This window comes from Anopheles aquasalis, chromosome 2 (genome assembly GCF_943734665.1).
Source record: "Anopheles aquasalis chromosome 2, idAnoAquaMG_Q_19, whole genome shotgun sequence".
In the NCBI taxonomy this organism is placed as follows: domain Eukaryota; kingdom Metazoa; phylum Arthropoda; class Insecta; order Diptera; family Culicidae; genus Anopheles; species Anopheles aquasalis.
In genome coordinates this window covers 7019489-7032500 of record NC_064877.1, presented here as the reverse complement: position 1 = coordinate 7032500, position 13012 = coordinate 7019489, and the positions used below count along the sequence as shown (strand labels likewise).

The window sequence follows — 13012 nt, the reverse complement described above, 5'->3', positions numbered from 1 at the left end:
CCCACCAACATCAACAGACCCATCATGCACGTACTGCAACTGTTGCTGCTGTTGCTGTTGTTGAATCTGCTGCTGCAGTTCCTGGTGTTGCAACTCCTGCTGCTGCTGCATATAGTCGAGCAACAGTTGGTCCTCGGTCACCTGATGCTGCTGCCCGAACTGTTGGAAATCATGCTGCGACTGCAGCATTTGCTGCTCCTTGTGTTGCTGCTGATCTACCATGTGGATTGCCGAATGAGATTGATGCTGATGATGCTGGTCATCGAAAATCGATGTTTCAATAACATTCGGATCACCGATCGTGTTATTCGCTGAGGTATCAAGTGGAATGTGATCGATTGGATCGATACTACCGGTACTGTTGACGACGTACTGATGGTTCTGCTGCTGGTGGAAGGCTGTTACTGGCTGAATTGGCTGTAACAGCGATTGTTGCTGGGGCTGCTGGGCCTGCTGATGTTGCTGTTGAGCATGCAATTCATCTACATAATTCGGGTTGACGTTCGACTGATGCTGCTGCTGCTGGTGCTGCTGTTTCAACAACTGGCCATTAATCAGCAAACTCTGCTGCTGCTGCTTCTGAATGGGTTTGCGTTGTTGTGGTGGTTGCTGCTGCAGTTGCTGCTGTTGATTACCTTGGATAGATTGCACATGGTGATGCTGGTGCTGGTTGTTACCCAGAAACTGCTTGTACTGCTGCTGATGCAACCACATTTGCTGCTGTAGTGGGGTCAGCTTCTTCTTTTTAACCTTCGCCCGCTTCTGCGGTCGCACAACGACCGGCGGAGGCAGTGGTTTCGGTTTCTTGCGTGCCGCCGCTACCGTAGCCGTTACCATTGCCGTGGCCGATGTCGTTGACATGGGCTTTTGCTTCTGTTTTACCTCCTGACTCATCTTGTCGTGATTGTCATGCTTCCAGGCGTGCTCCTTGCACAGGATCAGCTCCTGAGTGACATCGAACACAGGCGCCCGACACTGACTATTGTCGGAGAACTTGGCCGTACAGCGCTGGAATAGCCTCTGGTTGGTGTTTTCCGTTATGTGACTGTAGCAGTGTGTGGTCATCACCAGCGCTGCCTCGTTGCAACCGTCCGACATGCACTTCGGTTTCTCTCTGTAAACGAAATAATTTGCAAAGAAATTTATACTAGAACTGGTTTAATCTATCTAGAGATGCACAAAACACCTTCGATCTCATAACCTACCGTTCTTCGTCCAATGCTTGTTCCCGTTGAATTTCCAGCTTCTTCACCAGCGCTTCCAGCGCCTTTAAGCGTCGCTTGGCAGCAGAGACGTTCCGGACGCGCAACCCATTGCGACACTGTAGCGCACGCCGCTGGAGATAGACTTTCTTCAGCTCGAGCTGCTCGTCCCTGGTCAGTGTACGGATCTCGAACTTGGGTTCTACCTTCTTCTCCTTGTTCGCCCGTCCAGCACCCGATGGACCAGCCCGTTGCAGCTGAGGTGGATTCAGCGACCAGGAAGTCGTAGCCTCTGGTACTACGACCGCAATCGATTCTTCATACCAGAACGACAGCGTGTTACGCCTTTCGTCGAAGAATTCGTCCTCATCTTCTGAATCGTCGTCCGGATCCTTCAAATCGAACATGTACGAACCGGGTGCATGCCATTCACGTACCTGTGGGCGACTGATTGGTACGGCAATGGCACCACCGCCAGTCCCTCGGTAGCCTGAACCATACTTTAGCTTGGGTGGTTTCACATCCAGTTCATCATCCTCCGCAGCTTCGGCAGCAACTCCTTCTTCGGTTTTCACTTTCGTAACACCAAACATTGGCAGCTTACCACCGCCAGTGGACCCTGATGGTTCCAGGCCAGCAGGAGACGACACAGCGATCTTTTCCAAACTGTCATTTGAAAACTTTTCCGAACTTCCAATTTGCTGCGTGGCACGCTGTGTGTACGCTCGCTTCCCTTTCGGTTGCTTCGCAACGGATGCGGTGGGATTGTTCTTCGGACCGGTACCGGCAGTTTTTCTCACTCCTGATGAGGTTGGCCGACCGGCTCCTTTGCCAGTCGCGTTGGGTTGTACCGGCTGTGGTGACGGCACTACTTTCACCAGTACAGGAGTTGCTGGCTTGGGACTCGCCGTTATCAAAGATTTCGTCTCCGACACGACTCCACCCTTCTCCTTGGTCTGCATTGCACTAAACGAAGATGAAGGTGTGGTCGTTTTAGCGGAACTCAGCACCGCTGCTTTAATCTCAGCAGCCGCTGGTAGCGGTGCCGTAGCAGGAGCTGCCGATGCTACCGTCGTTGTTCTTAACGGTGTTGGCGCAGTTGAAGGGGCGGGAAGTTTACCGGGAACGACCACCGATTCCGGTTTAATAAGCAAGCTTGTTTGGCCAACTGAGCGCACCGGCATTAATAGCTGCCCTCCGGAGGAGTTAACCACCTGTTTGCCGTTACGATTGCCGACTCCAGTGCCAACCGTCTTTATCAAGAGCGATCCCGTTGAGGCTTGGGACGTAGAGTTAGTAAGCAGTGACACCGGAACCGTTTTTTGAACCATTTGCTTTGGTTGCTGCTGTGGCTGCTGCTGTTGCAACAGCAAAGTAGGCTGGTGGTTTACTATTTGAGGCGCTTTACGTTGCTTTAGTTGCAATTGAGGTGAACCCTGTGGTTGCTTTGCCTGTAACTGAGGTGACCCCTGCGGTTGCTGTGTCTGCGGCAGCGTATGCTGAGTTTGAATTTGGCCCTGTACCTTAATGGACGGTGATTGTATTTTTGCATTCAGCAGAAATTGCTGGGGTTGCTGTTGCTGTGGTTGCTGCTGTAACAGAGTCTGCGGTAGATTGTTCTGCACAATCGGTGCTTGGAGCGGCTTCGCAATAAAGGTTTGTTGTTTCTGCTGTTGCTGTTGTGGCGACGGCTGCTGTTGTTGCTTCTGCTGCTGTTGCTGCTGCTGCTGCACCTGCGGCTGCAACTGAATGTTAAGCCCTTGCTTCTGCGTAACATAAGTCGTCGTTTCCACCGATTTGGTAAGTAACGATTCCTGAGACGTCGCCTGCTTGGCCGGTGCCGGTATAATTTTCTGATGCAGGATCTGAATCGTTGGTTTTTGCTGCTTGGCAGGACCCTGCTTGAGCAACGGCTGTACAATGATCTGTTGCGGTGTCTGCTTGGATACCGTTGCGATGATGGGCTTCTGTTGGACCACCTGCTGCTGTACCGGGTTAGCTGCAGTAGATGGTTGCGCTGATGGTGTCGGTGAAGGTGATTGTTTTATCAGCTGTTGCTGTTGCACCTGCACCAGATGACCTTTCGGTTGTTGTTGATGCAACAGTTGCTGCGGCTTTGCCACGTTAATCTGCTGCTGCCGCACGAACGAGTTTCGTATGGTTGCTATGCTAATGGGATTGGAGATTTGGGTCGTGCTGGTGGCCAGACTGGTGGTACCATTCGGTGTGTGCAGATAAAACTTCCCCTGAGACTGTGGTTGTATGAGCCGTATTTTGGTCGGTGCACCGGTGGGTAAGGCCGAAACGATAGTCGCTGTATTCGGCCGGTTGGCCGTGTTGGTGCCAGCAACGGTCACCGGTGTACTGCTAGTACCAGCTATCGTAACGGTCGGCTTAGCACTAACCACATTCACACCGCTGGCTAGCAACTTCCGGGCCCCTTCAGTGGTGCCGACCTGTATAAAATTGCCAGACTGGAGGCCTGTGACTGTCGCTTTGCTCAGCTGATTGGCAGGTATTTTGATTAATTTTAACGCCGTCCCGGTGGGCGTCGTGACCGTGGTCAGTATAGAGCTACCAGCCGAAATTACAGGCGAGTTGGACGACGATAACTGAGTCGCTTGCAGTATCGTTTGTGGCTGCTGCTGCTGCTGCTGTTGTTGCTGCGGCTGCTGTTGCAATTGGGTGATTCCCTTCGGGTTGCTAGTAACAACCGTTGCTAACAGCGGCGACTTCTGCGGTACCACCTTCTTGATCAGCTTGCCCACCGTTACCGTACTTGGTTGTGCCGGTGCCATGCCCGGTGTCGTTTGCTGCTTAATTTGCAGCGGCTTCGTAAACACCGGCGTAGCTGCCGTCACAGTCAGCGTCTTTTGACCGTTCGCCGTGGAAGAGACAACGCCATTGTAGCGCACCTTCAACTGCTGCGGGATGATTTGCGCCTGGGACGTGGTCCCCCGACTGATGGTGAACGATTGCGGCCCTAGAACGCGCGTCCCTGAAATGGTTATCGCATCCTTCGCCGATAGGGTCGCCACGGAGCCTGCTCCTGTCGCAAGCACGCTTCCTCCGGTCGCTGCGATCGTTGCGGGAACGGTTTTGATCCCTGCTGGGCTGCTCGATACCACGGTGACAGCATTCGTACCGACCGCACTCGAATGGTTTGCATAGACCAACGAGTTCGCCTGCAGTGGGGCCGATTCGGTGAACGCGTACGGATCATCCTGCTGTGCTCGCGTCGTTTCCTGACATGACATGACCCCCGTGTGGTTAACTCGATTCCCGTTTCTCCGTCAGAATATGGGCGATCTGTTCGTCCGTTTGCTATTTTTTCTCCGCGTTCGATGTAGTAGCCGCCGTTTACGGCTATAGTGAACGAATTCGAACGAATCTGCAACAACAACAAAAAAAGGTTCTATGTTAGCATTTTCGATAGCTTACACCGCACAGTCATTCGAGAAATTTTCTGTTTACGACTAGCACCATCCGATGACAAATAGCCTATTACGATGAACTGGTCTATACCGGCTCTCGCTTTCATTGCATTTTTATCATTTTTCGCAAACACTGCTCCACCGTAAGCCGGCTGTGTACTAGATATAAGCCTACTTAGCATTCTTGTACACCGAGCACACAGCTTAAAACGCTCGATTTCTTCGATTCTAGCTGGCTCGTACGCATCGACGAAACGAACGTACAACTCTTTTTTTACTATCGAGCGCACAACCAGGACAATCGTTTTTTGCACTGGGCTGGTCCGTGCGTTTATATCAGTTTTCATCATCACCCTTGAGCGAGATACGCACTCCGCACACGGTGGGTCACGTTTCATCCGACATACATTGTGTGTCGGGGGGCACATGAGTAAACTGGCGCAACACCAGGCGGAGCGTGTCGCTGGTGTAGAAAAAGAAAAACACTAGAGATACTACACTAGATCGCCACCACAAATCGATGCCCGTCCGTCGCACAACCCTTTCTCCCTCCACCGCTCCCTTCTCTTGCTTTCTTTCTCACTCCCACTGGGGCATGTTTTGCGCTGCGAAGCCACCGCTACCGAAGAAGAAGGTTCTTCTCCCGTTGCTCCCTTGCACGAAGTCAAAGACACCTGGACGTTACGCGATGAAACAGCAGCAGCTGGGCCGCTAATTACTGCTGACGATGATGATTCCCGTGTTTCCTGCCGTGCGGTTTTGCTTTGCCACTACTTATTCGCTTCGTTGTCCTTGCATTCATCCATCGCAGTTGTGCGGGGCCTTGTTGGGGTTGTTGTTTTTACTGCTGTTGTTGCTTGCGTGATTGCCTCACCGCGAGCGGAGGAACCGTACCTTTCCGTTTTCCGTGCACTGCGTCGTGGCGCCGTCGATGGTAGGATGTCGAAATGGATTACCAGTGGCTGCGTCTACCTTTTGCGCTACCACTCAGACCATTCTGCGACGTCCCGGATGCAGTAATTTTGCGTTTTCGGATGAAAAAATTCTTTCGACGATCCCGACGGAGAATTTTTCTTCTCAATCGAGCTGTCAAAACCCCGTGAGTTCCTTTCACTTCGCACGAAGAGCGACCGAAGAAGAAGAAGAAGCGGACGGCCCGGTTAGCACCGCGCCGTACAATCTTGTAGGGGGTAATCGAGGGAAAAGGGTTGCAGCTTCATAAACGACGGTAACATTCGATTTGCCATGACCTACAACAAATGTGATCGATTAAACACAACAAATGGAGCACTGGCCCTCTACTGTTATTACAGCTTCCTTAGTAACGCATCTTCCTTGGATAAAGTCCTCTACAATAGTTCCATATCATCGTGCAGCTCGACGTCTCAAAGCCACGCAACGAGTCAGGGAATTCCTAAATTGCTAAAAAGAAGTCGTAAGATGCTAGCAGGCTTATGATTATCTTTCTATTCTCACGTGCACATTGGGTTTTCCACCTCCCATTTTCCTGAACCCCAACAGCGGGCAAATGCTTCGTCTTTTACCGGGTTGCTTCATTCGGGTTTGTGGTGGACGGAAAATGCCAAGGGGGTGCGTGAGTGACGTTCGCGAGTTTGACAACTTGGCGCGCGCACGAGGCGCACACACGCGCACACACGTAAACAAACGCATTCACGCATGCCATCCCTTTCTCACTCACGGCGGCGGAAGGCCGTGAGTTTATTTTGTTTGCTATTCCCCGGAACTATGTAGAGCTCGGAACCGGGTGGTACCCCCACTCCCACGGTGGAACAGCAATTAATTCGATTTTTTCTGCCGCTTGCGGTAGCCACGCAATACGCACAATACGCGTACACTCAACTCTTTTCATCGGCCTCCGGGCAGTAACGGATGTTTAGGCCTCTGAACGATTTCAACTCCTTTCTTCCGGCAATCGTCATTGGTAAAGGTCGTTCGTACTGCACGTAGCACAATATATCCCCACATGCACACGCGAACTCCAAAAAGGGTTTTTTTCGCTCGTTCTTGGTCACGGAACGGTAGTTACCACCTACGAGTCACCCTCACAGTCGCCGGCCACGCAAGATGTCAACGAACCTATGAAAAGCGGTACGCCTGGTGTGGCGGTTCACACACGTTCGCTCTACGCTCTTGCCTCCGCTACCTACCCCCGCCGGGAACACAAGTACCATTGAACGAGTTCCCCGACAAACTAGCACTTCGCCACACCTAATCCCCTCCCACGGGCTGCTGCGACGTATGTGGGGGAAATTTTCATTCGCTTTTCAGCTTTGTTTTCATTCATCCGCATCTCGCGAATCCCCGCACCCGGCACCACCCCCCCCCCCCCCCCCCCCCCCCGGGCTCGATTAGTTCCACAAGACACGCGCGCGTACGCGCCACAAGCACACACATTTCACAAACAACTCTAGTGCTGTCTCGCTCACACTACCGCATTCCACCGACGGGAGGAGACGGCGTGCCCTTGCTCGAGTACCTTCTTGCCGGTTGCCAACAGCACAGAGCGGATTCGATCTGGAGCAGCTTTTCTCGATTTCCGGATCCGCTGCCAGAATGTGCAAACGTCGGTCGGTTCGCCGAAACGCACCTCACTGTAGCATCCGGAGTTTTTCCTTCCGGAAAAACGCGAAAACCCGTTCACCTGCGGTCCAAGTAGACGACGGCTGCTGCTGCTGACGTTTGACAAGTGGGCGACCCCCGGTTGACAGCTAGCAAAGCGCGCTGCCGGCCGGAATTTAAACTTGCGGTTACTCTCTTTGGCCTGTAAATTCCGTAAACCGGGTTCGGTACGCGTGCGGATATATATGGCTGACTAGCTTTGCAGCCAACCGTCGTCGATTATATCGCTTTATTAAAGGCAACGCAAAATAAAAACATTAAACAATAATCACTGGAAACGGTACCGGTGCGATGGATGGTGTAATGGATGGAACCAGGCGGGGTTGGGAAGGCAGGACGTTTTGGCCAGTGGAGACGCGAACACACGCGGCACGAACCGTTGTCGCGCTTTGGCCTATCTATCCATCCCAGCTTTGGATTTTTCCATGTTTGTAAGCAAGATTGATGCGTAGCTTTGGCACGTACTTCCCTGCCTTAATTAGTTCCATGTTTTCGTCCTCGAAAAACTGTGAATGAAATGCCGTGAAAAAGCGGGGTCAATTTCAGTCAAACACCATGAAAAGTAGGTCGACAATCGACTAGATTTTACGCACCAAACATTGGGAGATGAATTTCAGGTATTTGCGTTCCATAGCTTGATTGACTTCCATCAGTGTTGATATGCTGCAAGAGATAAGGCATAAATGGAAATAGGGGACTGGCTCCGAAATTCATACACTAAAATCCTTACTTTTCCTCAATGCACAGTCGCTTCACAATATTTTGGCATATTTTGGTGTTACAATCGACGTCGAACAGTGGAATGCCGAAATTAACGTCCAGTATGGTCCACTCCTGCAATCCGTAAGATAAATGGATTAGATTTTCATTAAATCCCCTCGTTAGAATGCCGAACCAACCTCTGGTGCACTCTGTAGCGAGTTTTTCCGCGATATTTCTATGAAAGGGAAAAGAAAAATATTATTCAAACACAAATCCATGAGCAATAGTATCCCATCGTCTTACCTGTATCGGAATCTGATTCAACGATCAGTGACGCAGACTGTTTCTCAGTTGTTTCCGCCTCATGGTGCACTCCGTTTGTTCCATCGATGGCTGATGAAGGATCTGCGGATCCTCCTTGAGCTGTGTTGCCACTTTCCTCAGTTACGCTAGGTTGGCGTACATGTTTGGCAGCACTATTTCCTCCCTTTCGAGTTCGTTTAAGCACTACCGATGGGTTTCTATCTTCACATCCTTTGAAGAGATCCGGAAAACGAAAATGAATCCACAAAGAAGCAACAGGAGATACAATAATAGCAGTTACCATAATCCGGGACACCCGTGTTGATGAACGTAACGTAACCAAACGTACGCTCCATATCAATGACCTGCGCTAACCCGTTAAAAACACTATGCTGGCTCCAGCGGTTCGATTCATCTATAAACGGATTGGATCTTGATTAGCTACCAAACCAAGGAAGGAGGCACTACCATCCATACCGTTGCTGCTGTCGAATGGGAACGGTTCGTAGTGCACCTGGGCCGGTTCGTTGCGTCCGTAGCCCTGAATCAGTAAGCATTCGTTTTTCAGGTGCTCGTTCAAGGTGTAGAACTTTTCCGAGTTCAGCACGTACGAATCAGTGTTCACGATGGTGATAAGCAGCTTTCCATAGCCAAGGAAAATTCGAGGTAACGTCTTCAGCACCGTACCTGTTTAGATGAAAAGTGATAGAGTTAGTCTTATTGTTGTTTCATCCTAACAGGCCAGTGCGAACCTTTCTTCAGAAACAACGAAGGTGGCCCATAGCCACCCATGTGGTAGTAGAAGAGCTTCGACCAGATGTGGGACTCGGGCGAGCTTTGGTAGAACTGCCCGAAGAACGGAATCGTAAATTGGCTCGATAGTGCACTGGAAAGTGGTGCGGCCGAGATGAGATACCGATACTTGCGCTCCAGCAATCGGTTGCGCGTCTGCACATCCAGCCCCTCGATGCTCTCGAGCCGCAACAGATCAAGCTCGATCTTGAGCGAGCTCTTTAGCGCCACGATCGTAGACCGGAGCAGTACCGCATGATTAAAGTACCGGCTAACATCCCCTTCCGTTTCGGCATCCAGCATCGACACCTTCTCAAGCTCCTCCAACAAATCGGACATGCCCTCATCGCATAGCTTGCCCACCTCGAACAGCGTAATGGCATGCGTTTTCAGTCCGGGCGATAGATTGCCCATCATCAGGAAGGCAGTTAGTGTGGAATCGAAAAGAAAACCAATACGTTTCCCGCGTGTAAGTGTTCCTGCACCTGCTGCCCCAGACTCTCCGGCGCACGGTGACGTTGGGCTGCTCGGATCGGACGGAGAAAAGAAAACCGGTGGACCGGTCGGCGAAATGCTACCATCGGGCGACGGTTTCACCTCGAGCGGAACCTCCGACAGGAGCAGGGCGTGATAATTGTACGCGGCCGGATCCTCCGCACCGTCCGGCTGCTGTTGCTGCGGTTGAAGCCAGCTACTGTCCAGCTTGTACTCAGAGAAGGCATTCACTATCTTGGCGAAACCCAAGCGGCAGAACAATGCCGTGGCACGCTTCACCATATCCATCTGCACTTGGAGGATCTGTGAAAGCTGATGGCAGAAAATGAAACATTACGAATGAAGGTGCTTTTGAGAACAAGCGAACCACGGTTACCTCCGCGATCGTGCATTGTTCGTCGGTTGTGACGAACACATTGTAGAGGAGGTTCTCGAAATAATCCCCTGCTACCCGGTTCATGACAAAGTTGCGCAACGGAGGAATGTTAATACGATCCTCGCCACTGATCGGTACGTCCAGGTAGATGAGCCCCCGCCGATAGAGCTTCTGCACCGTCTCAAGGTTAAGCGTACCGGCCGTTTGTGGTCCACAGTCGATCAGCTGATCAATCATCGCGATCTCATCGCTGCCCAAGCTCTGGTGACAGAAACGTAAAGCAATGAGCACTTTTCGGGATGAACGGCACGGATATGATGGGGATCGCTTACCTCCACATCCTTCTCCAGTATGTGACCTATTTCGACGATCCACCACGGGTGCATCGGGACGGTACGAGGGAATTTTGGCAGAAAGTGGTACGGATTTTTGCGGAAAAACGAACGCGGTGAGCTGGACTTCAAGTCACTGGAAATGGATAAATACTCGTTCCGGCCAATGCCCAGCACCCGCAGGCAGTCGGCCGCCGTAAAGTTGGGCAGTGCGTCATAGTTCTTATCGTGTGTTAGAAGGAATGCAATCATATCTACAAAGGAGAGACCGAGAGGGAGAGATATAAAGGCTACAGTAAGCCGCACACGGTTGGGGGAGAGCGCAACGCATTACAGCCACCCAGCGCGCTATGAAGTACCTGTATAGTAGTTGAATGGTGTTACGCGTAACCCCTTGGTGATAACGTCCGCCAGGTGATAAGGAAAGATGTGCAACGCCCGAATGTTCACCTCCACCAGCTGCTCGTAATACTTCTTCTCATTTCTCGTCACACCGAAGACTGCAAAGAAAAAGGATGGGATGGTGGTTTACATTCCGTCAGCTCTCTCCTAAGCTCAGTGATGGATACCTACCGATGTTACCCCGGAATCGCAGCTGATTGTGAAGGCTGTACTGGCGAATCTGTTTCCGATAGTCGTTCTCATCGTTGTTCAGCGCCTACCAAGCCACACGGGATGATGATGATGATGATGATGAGAGTCCGTCGCTAACGAAAAAGGCCCACGGCCTTCCGCGATCTCGTCGCGTTGGATATTTACCTTTCGCACGTCCGCACTCAGATCCTTCCACGCGATGTTACCACGTATGCTTTCCTCCACCTTGCTGGACACAACGCCGGAACCCATATCGTACCCAAGGTGCCGGCAGCAGCAACGGGAAGCGGAGGATCAAACAGAAAATTTGGAAGCTGGAATGTTGTGATTTGCGACCCCACGGTCCAAAATAGACCCGTCGACGAGCCTGCTGTTGTGATTACACATCCGCCACCCGTTTTACGTGGGGTTCGGTTCCGTTCTTTTTTGCCTCGTCAGCATATAAGCTGCTGCTGGAAAGCTCATCGACGCGACCACCACAAAAGCTCTCCAGTTCGCAGGGTGGATCGAAAAGTGGCTGGATGCTGGATCGAACGTAAAATAGAAATACAATTCCGAACATCTCGCGACTAAAGCGAAAACAGGCGAGCGATGACAAAACATGAGGAATGTGTTTAAAAATAGCATCGCAAACACACGACTGATCTGCAGCATCAACCAGCAACCAGCATTAGCACCACCACCACCACCACCAGTTGTTATGTTTCGATGCTAACGCATGTTGTGGCCCGCAGCACAAATTTGAAGGTTGAATCTAGATGAATGGACAGAGCAGGGATCCCGCGGGGTGCAAACAGCTGCGGAGAGGGCCTACGTGACGCAGGGGAGTGCGTCCCAAAGCGTGCACAACAAGCGGAGACGGAGACAACATAACCGGGCCCGCTCCAGGGGGAAAAGAGGCAGCAACAGTTCAGTTCGTAAATATTCGGAGTTTTTTGTTTTGATCCGGTCAATGGTGGGGCGGGAGGGTGGCGGCAGTGCAGGGGCTTGGTTCGGGGCCTGCCACTTTACAATCGCAATATGAGAGGGGATGGAGTGGCCGGGAGGGGGGTCGTGGGCACACTTTCTTTCGTAACACAGTTTCCAACAGCAGCAGCAGAAGCAGGCCCCCCCGAAAGAGCGATGTTTTGACCGTGGCGAGTTCCGCGAGCGGCCATTGACACGGTAGCGGCCGTATCCGACAGTCCGACGTGACCGTCGAGGCGGATACGGTGCTACAGCATCCTCCACCGAAGACAGTGGGCACGTTGGATCTCCCAGCAATATGTCCAATTCTAACGCACACCGCACTGGGTTTCGTATCTGCTTCTTGAACCAACCTCGCCCTATCAACCTTTGCGATGCACCTTGGCTAACCAGGCGTTAATGTGGGGCGACATATTTAAGGCCCGCGTTTGCGGACTGTCGAGCCAAGCTCGTTCGCCCCTGCCCTCACTCTCTACCACACAACATGGACGTTGCTGGTGGCATTAACCATGGCGCTGCCGCTGGTGCTGCTGCTGATAATGAAGTAATTGCTGGGGAGCTTTTAATTCAATTTCAGCTGCGACAGCACCGATAACTGGCATGAGCGTTCTCCAATGGAAATTTATTTGTAGCAAGCCATGGTTGGAAGGGCACCTTTGGAGGCGTACTTCATCGCCATCTCGATTCGATTGTTGCTGAACGGAGCCCCGTACCTTTTCGCTGACGTTCATCTCCCGTTTGCTGCTGACACAGCGATCGCATATTTCGTGTGGTGATTTGGCTCTGTGGCACTTGTGGCATGGTTGGTAAATGAAGAGGGATTTTTTTGCCTTTTCTTGTAGTATGTTTGTTTCATATTAGTGCGATAGATGCTATCTACCAGTACATCAAGTCGTTCGCTGTGTGTCACAAAACCCAACGCAGAACGAACGATTTCGTAGATCTGCCTCAGGCCGGGTCCAAAATAACTCCAATGTAGACTTGTTTACCATGCTGTACCATGATTCGCATGGAGTCAGAAAGGGAATTGTTTTGCGACATTCTTTTTCTCTTATCTGTATGTTGAATGAAATTAGATTTGGATTAAATGTAGACTGCCATACTAAAGCCCTGGCTAGACCATCGCCATGTCTATAAAACCAAAGTATGCTAGACATCTCGGTAAACATCCGATAG

The 13012-nt window shown here is 51.4% G+C and overlaps 2 protein-coding genes across 4 annotated transcripts in view; both read right to left on the bottom strand.

The window, feature by feature from the left end:
* The window catches only part of LOC126571007 (uncharacterized), a 9621-nt gene extending 2334 nt beyond the window's left edge, over positions 1–7287 (bottom strand). For 2 of the 3 annotated variants that reach the window (XM_050229202.1, XM_050229200.1), the window contains exons 1-3: positions 5531–5861; positions 1206–4593; positions 1–1114 (exon numbers count right to left, since the gene is read on the bottom strand). The exon at positions 1–1114 is cut by the window's left edge and continues 190 nt beyond it. In XM_050229202.1, coding sequence (XP_050085159.1) covers positions 1–1114; positions 1206–4459 — 4368 coding nt within the window. In that variant the 5' untranslated portion in view covers positions 4460–4593; positions 5531–5861. Of the gene's footprint in view, positions 1115–1205; positions 4594–5530; positions 5862–7133 lie in introns of those variants that run through there. The other variant, XM_050229201.1, reaches the window with a different exon arrangement.
* Positions 7288–7456: 169 nt separating this feature from the next.
* On the bottom strand, positions 7457–11272 carry LOC126571011 (protein FAM91A1). Its single transcript, XM_050229219.1, has 13 exons — positions 11036–11272; positions 10850–10934; positions 10636–10776; positions 10277–10530; positions 9945–10205; positions 9034–9880; positions 8759–8968; positions 8583–8696; positions 8282–8512; positions 8176–8213; positions 8007–8110; positions 7870–7939; positions 7457–7782 (listed from the first exon to the last, which is right to left on the bottom strand). Exons 1-13 carry the CDS (start codon positions 11120–11122, stop codon positions 7675–7677), a joined length of 2550 nt encoding a protein of 849 aa, XP_050085176.1. The 5' UTR covers positions 11123–11272; the 3' UTR covers positions 7457–7674.
* Between the last annotated feature and the right edge of the window lie 1740 nt (positions 11273–13012).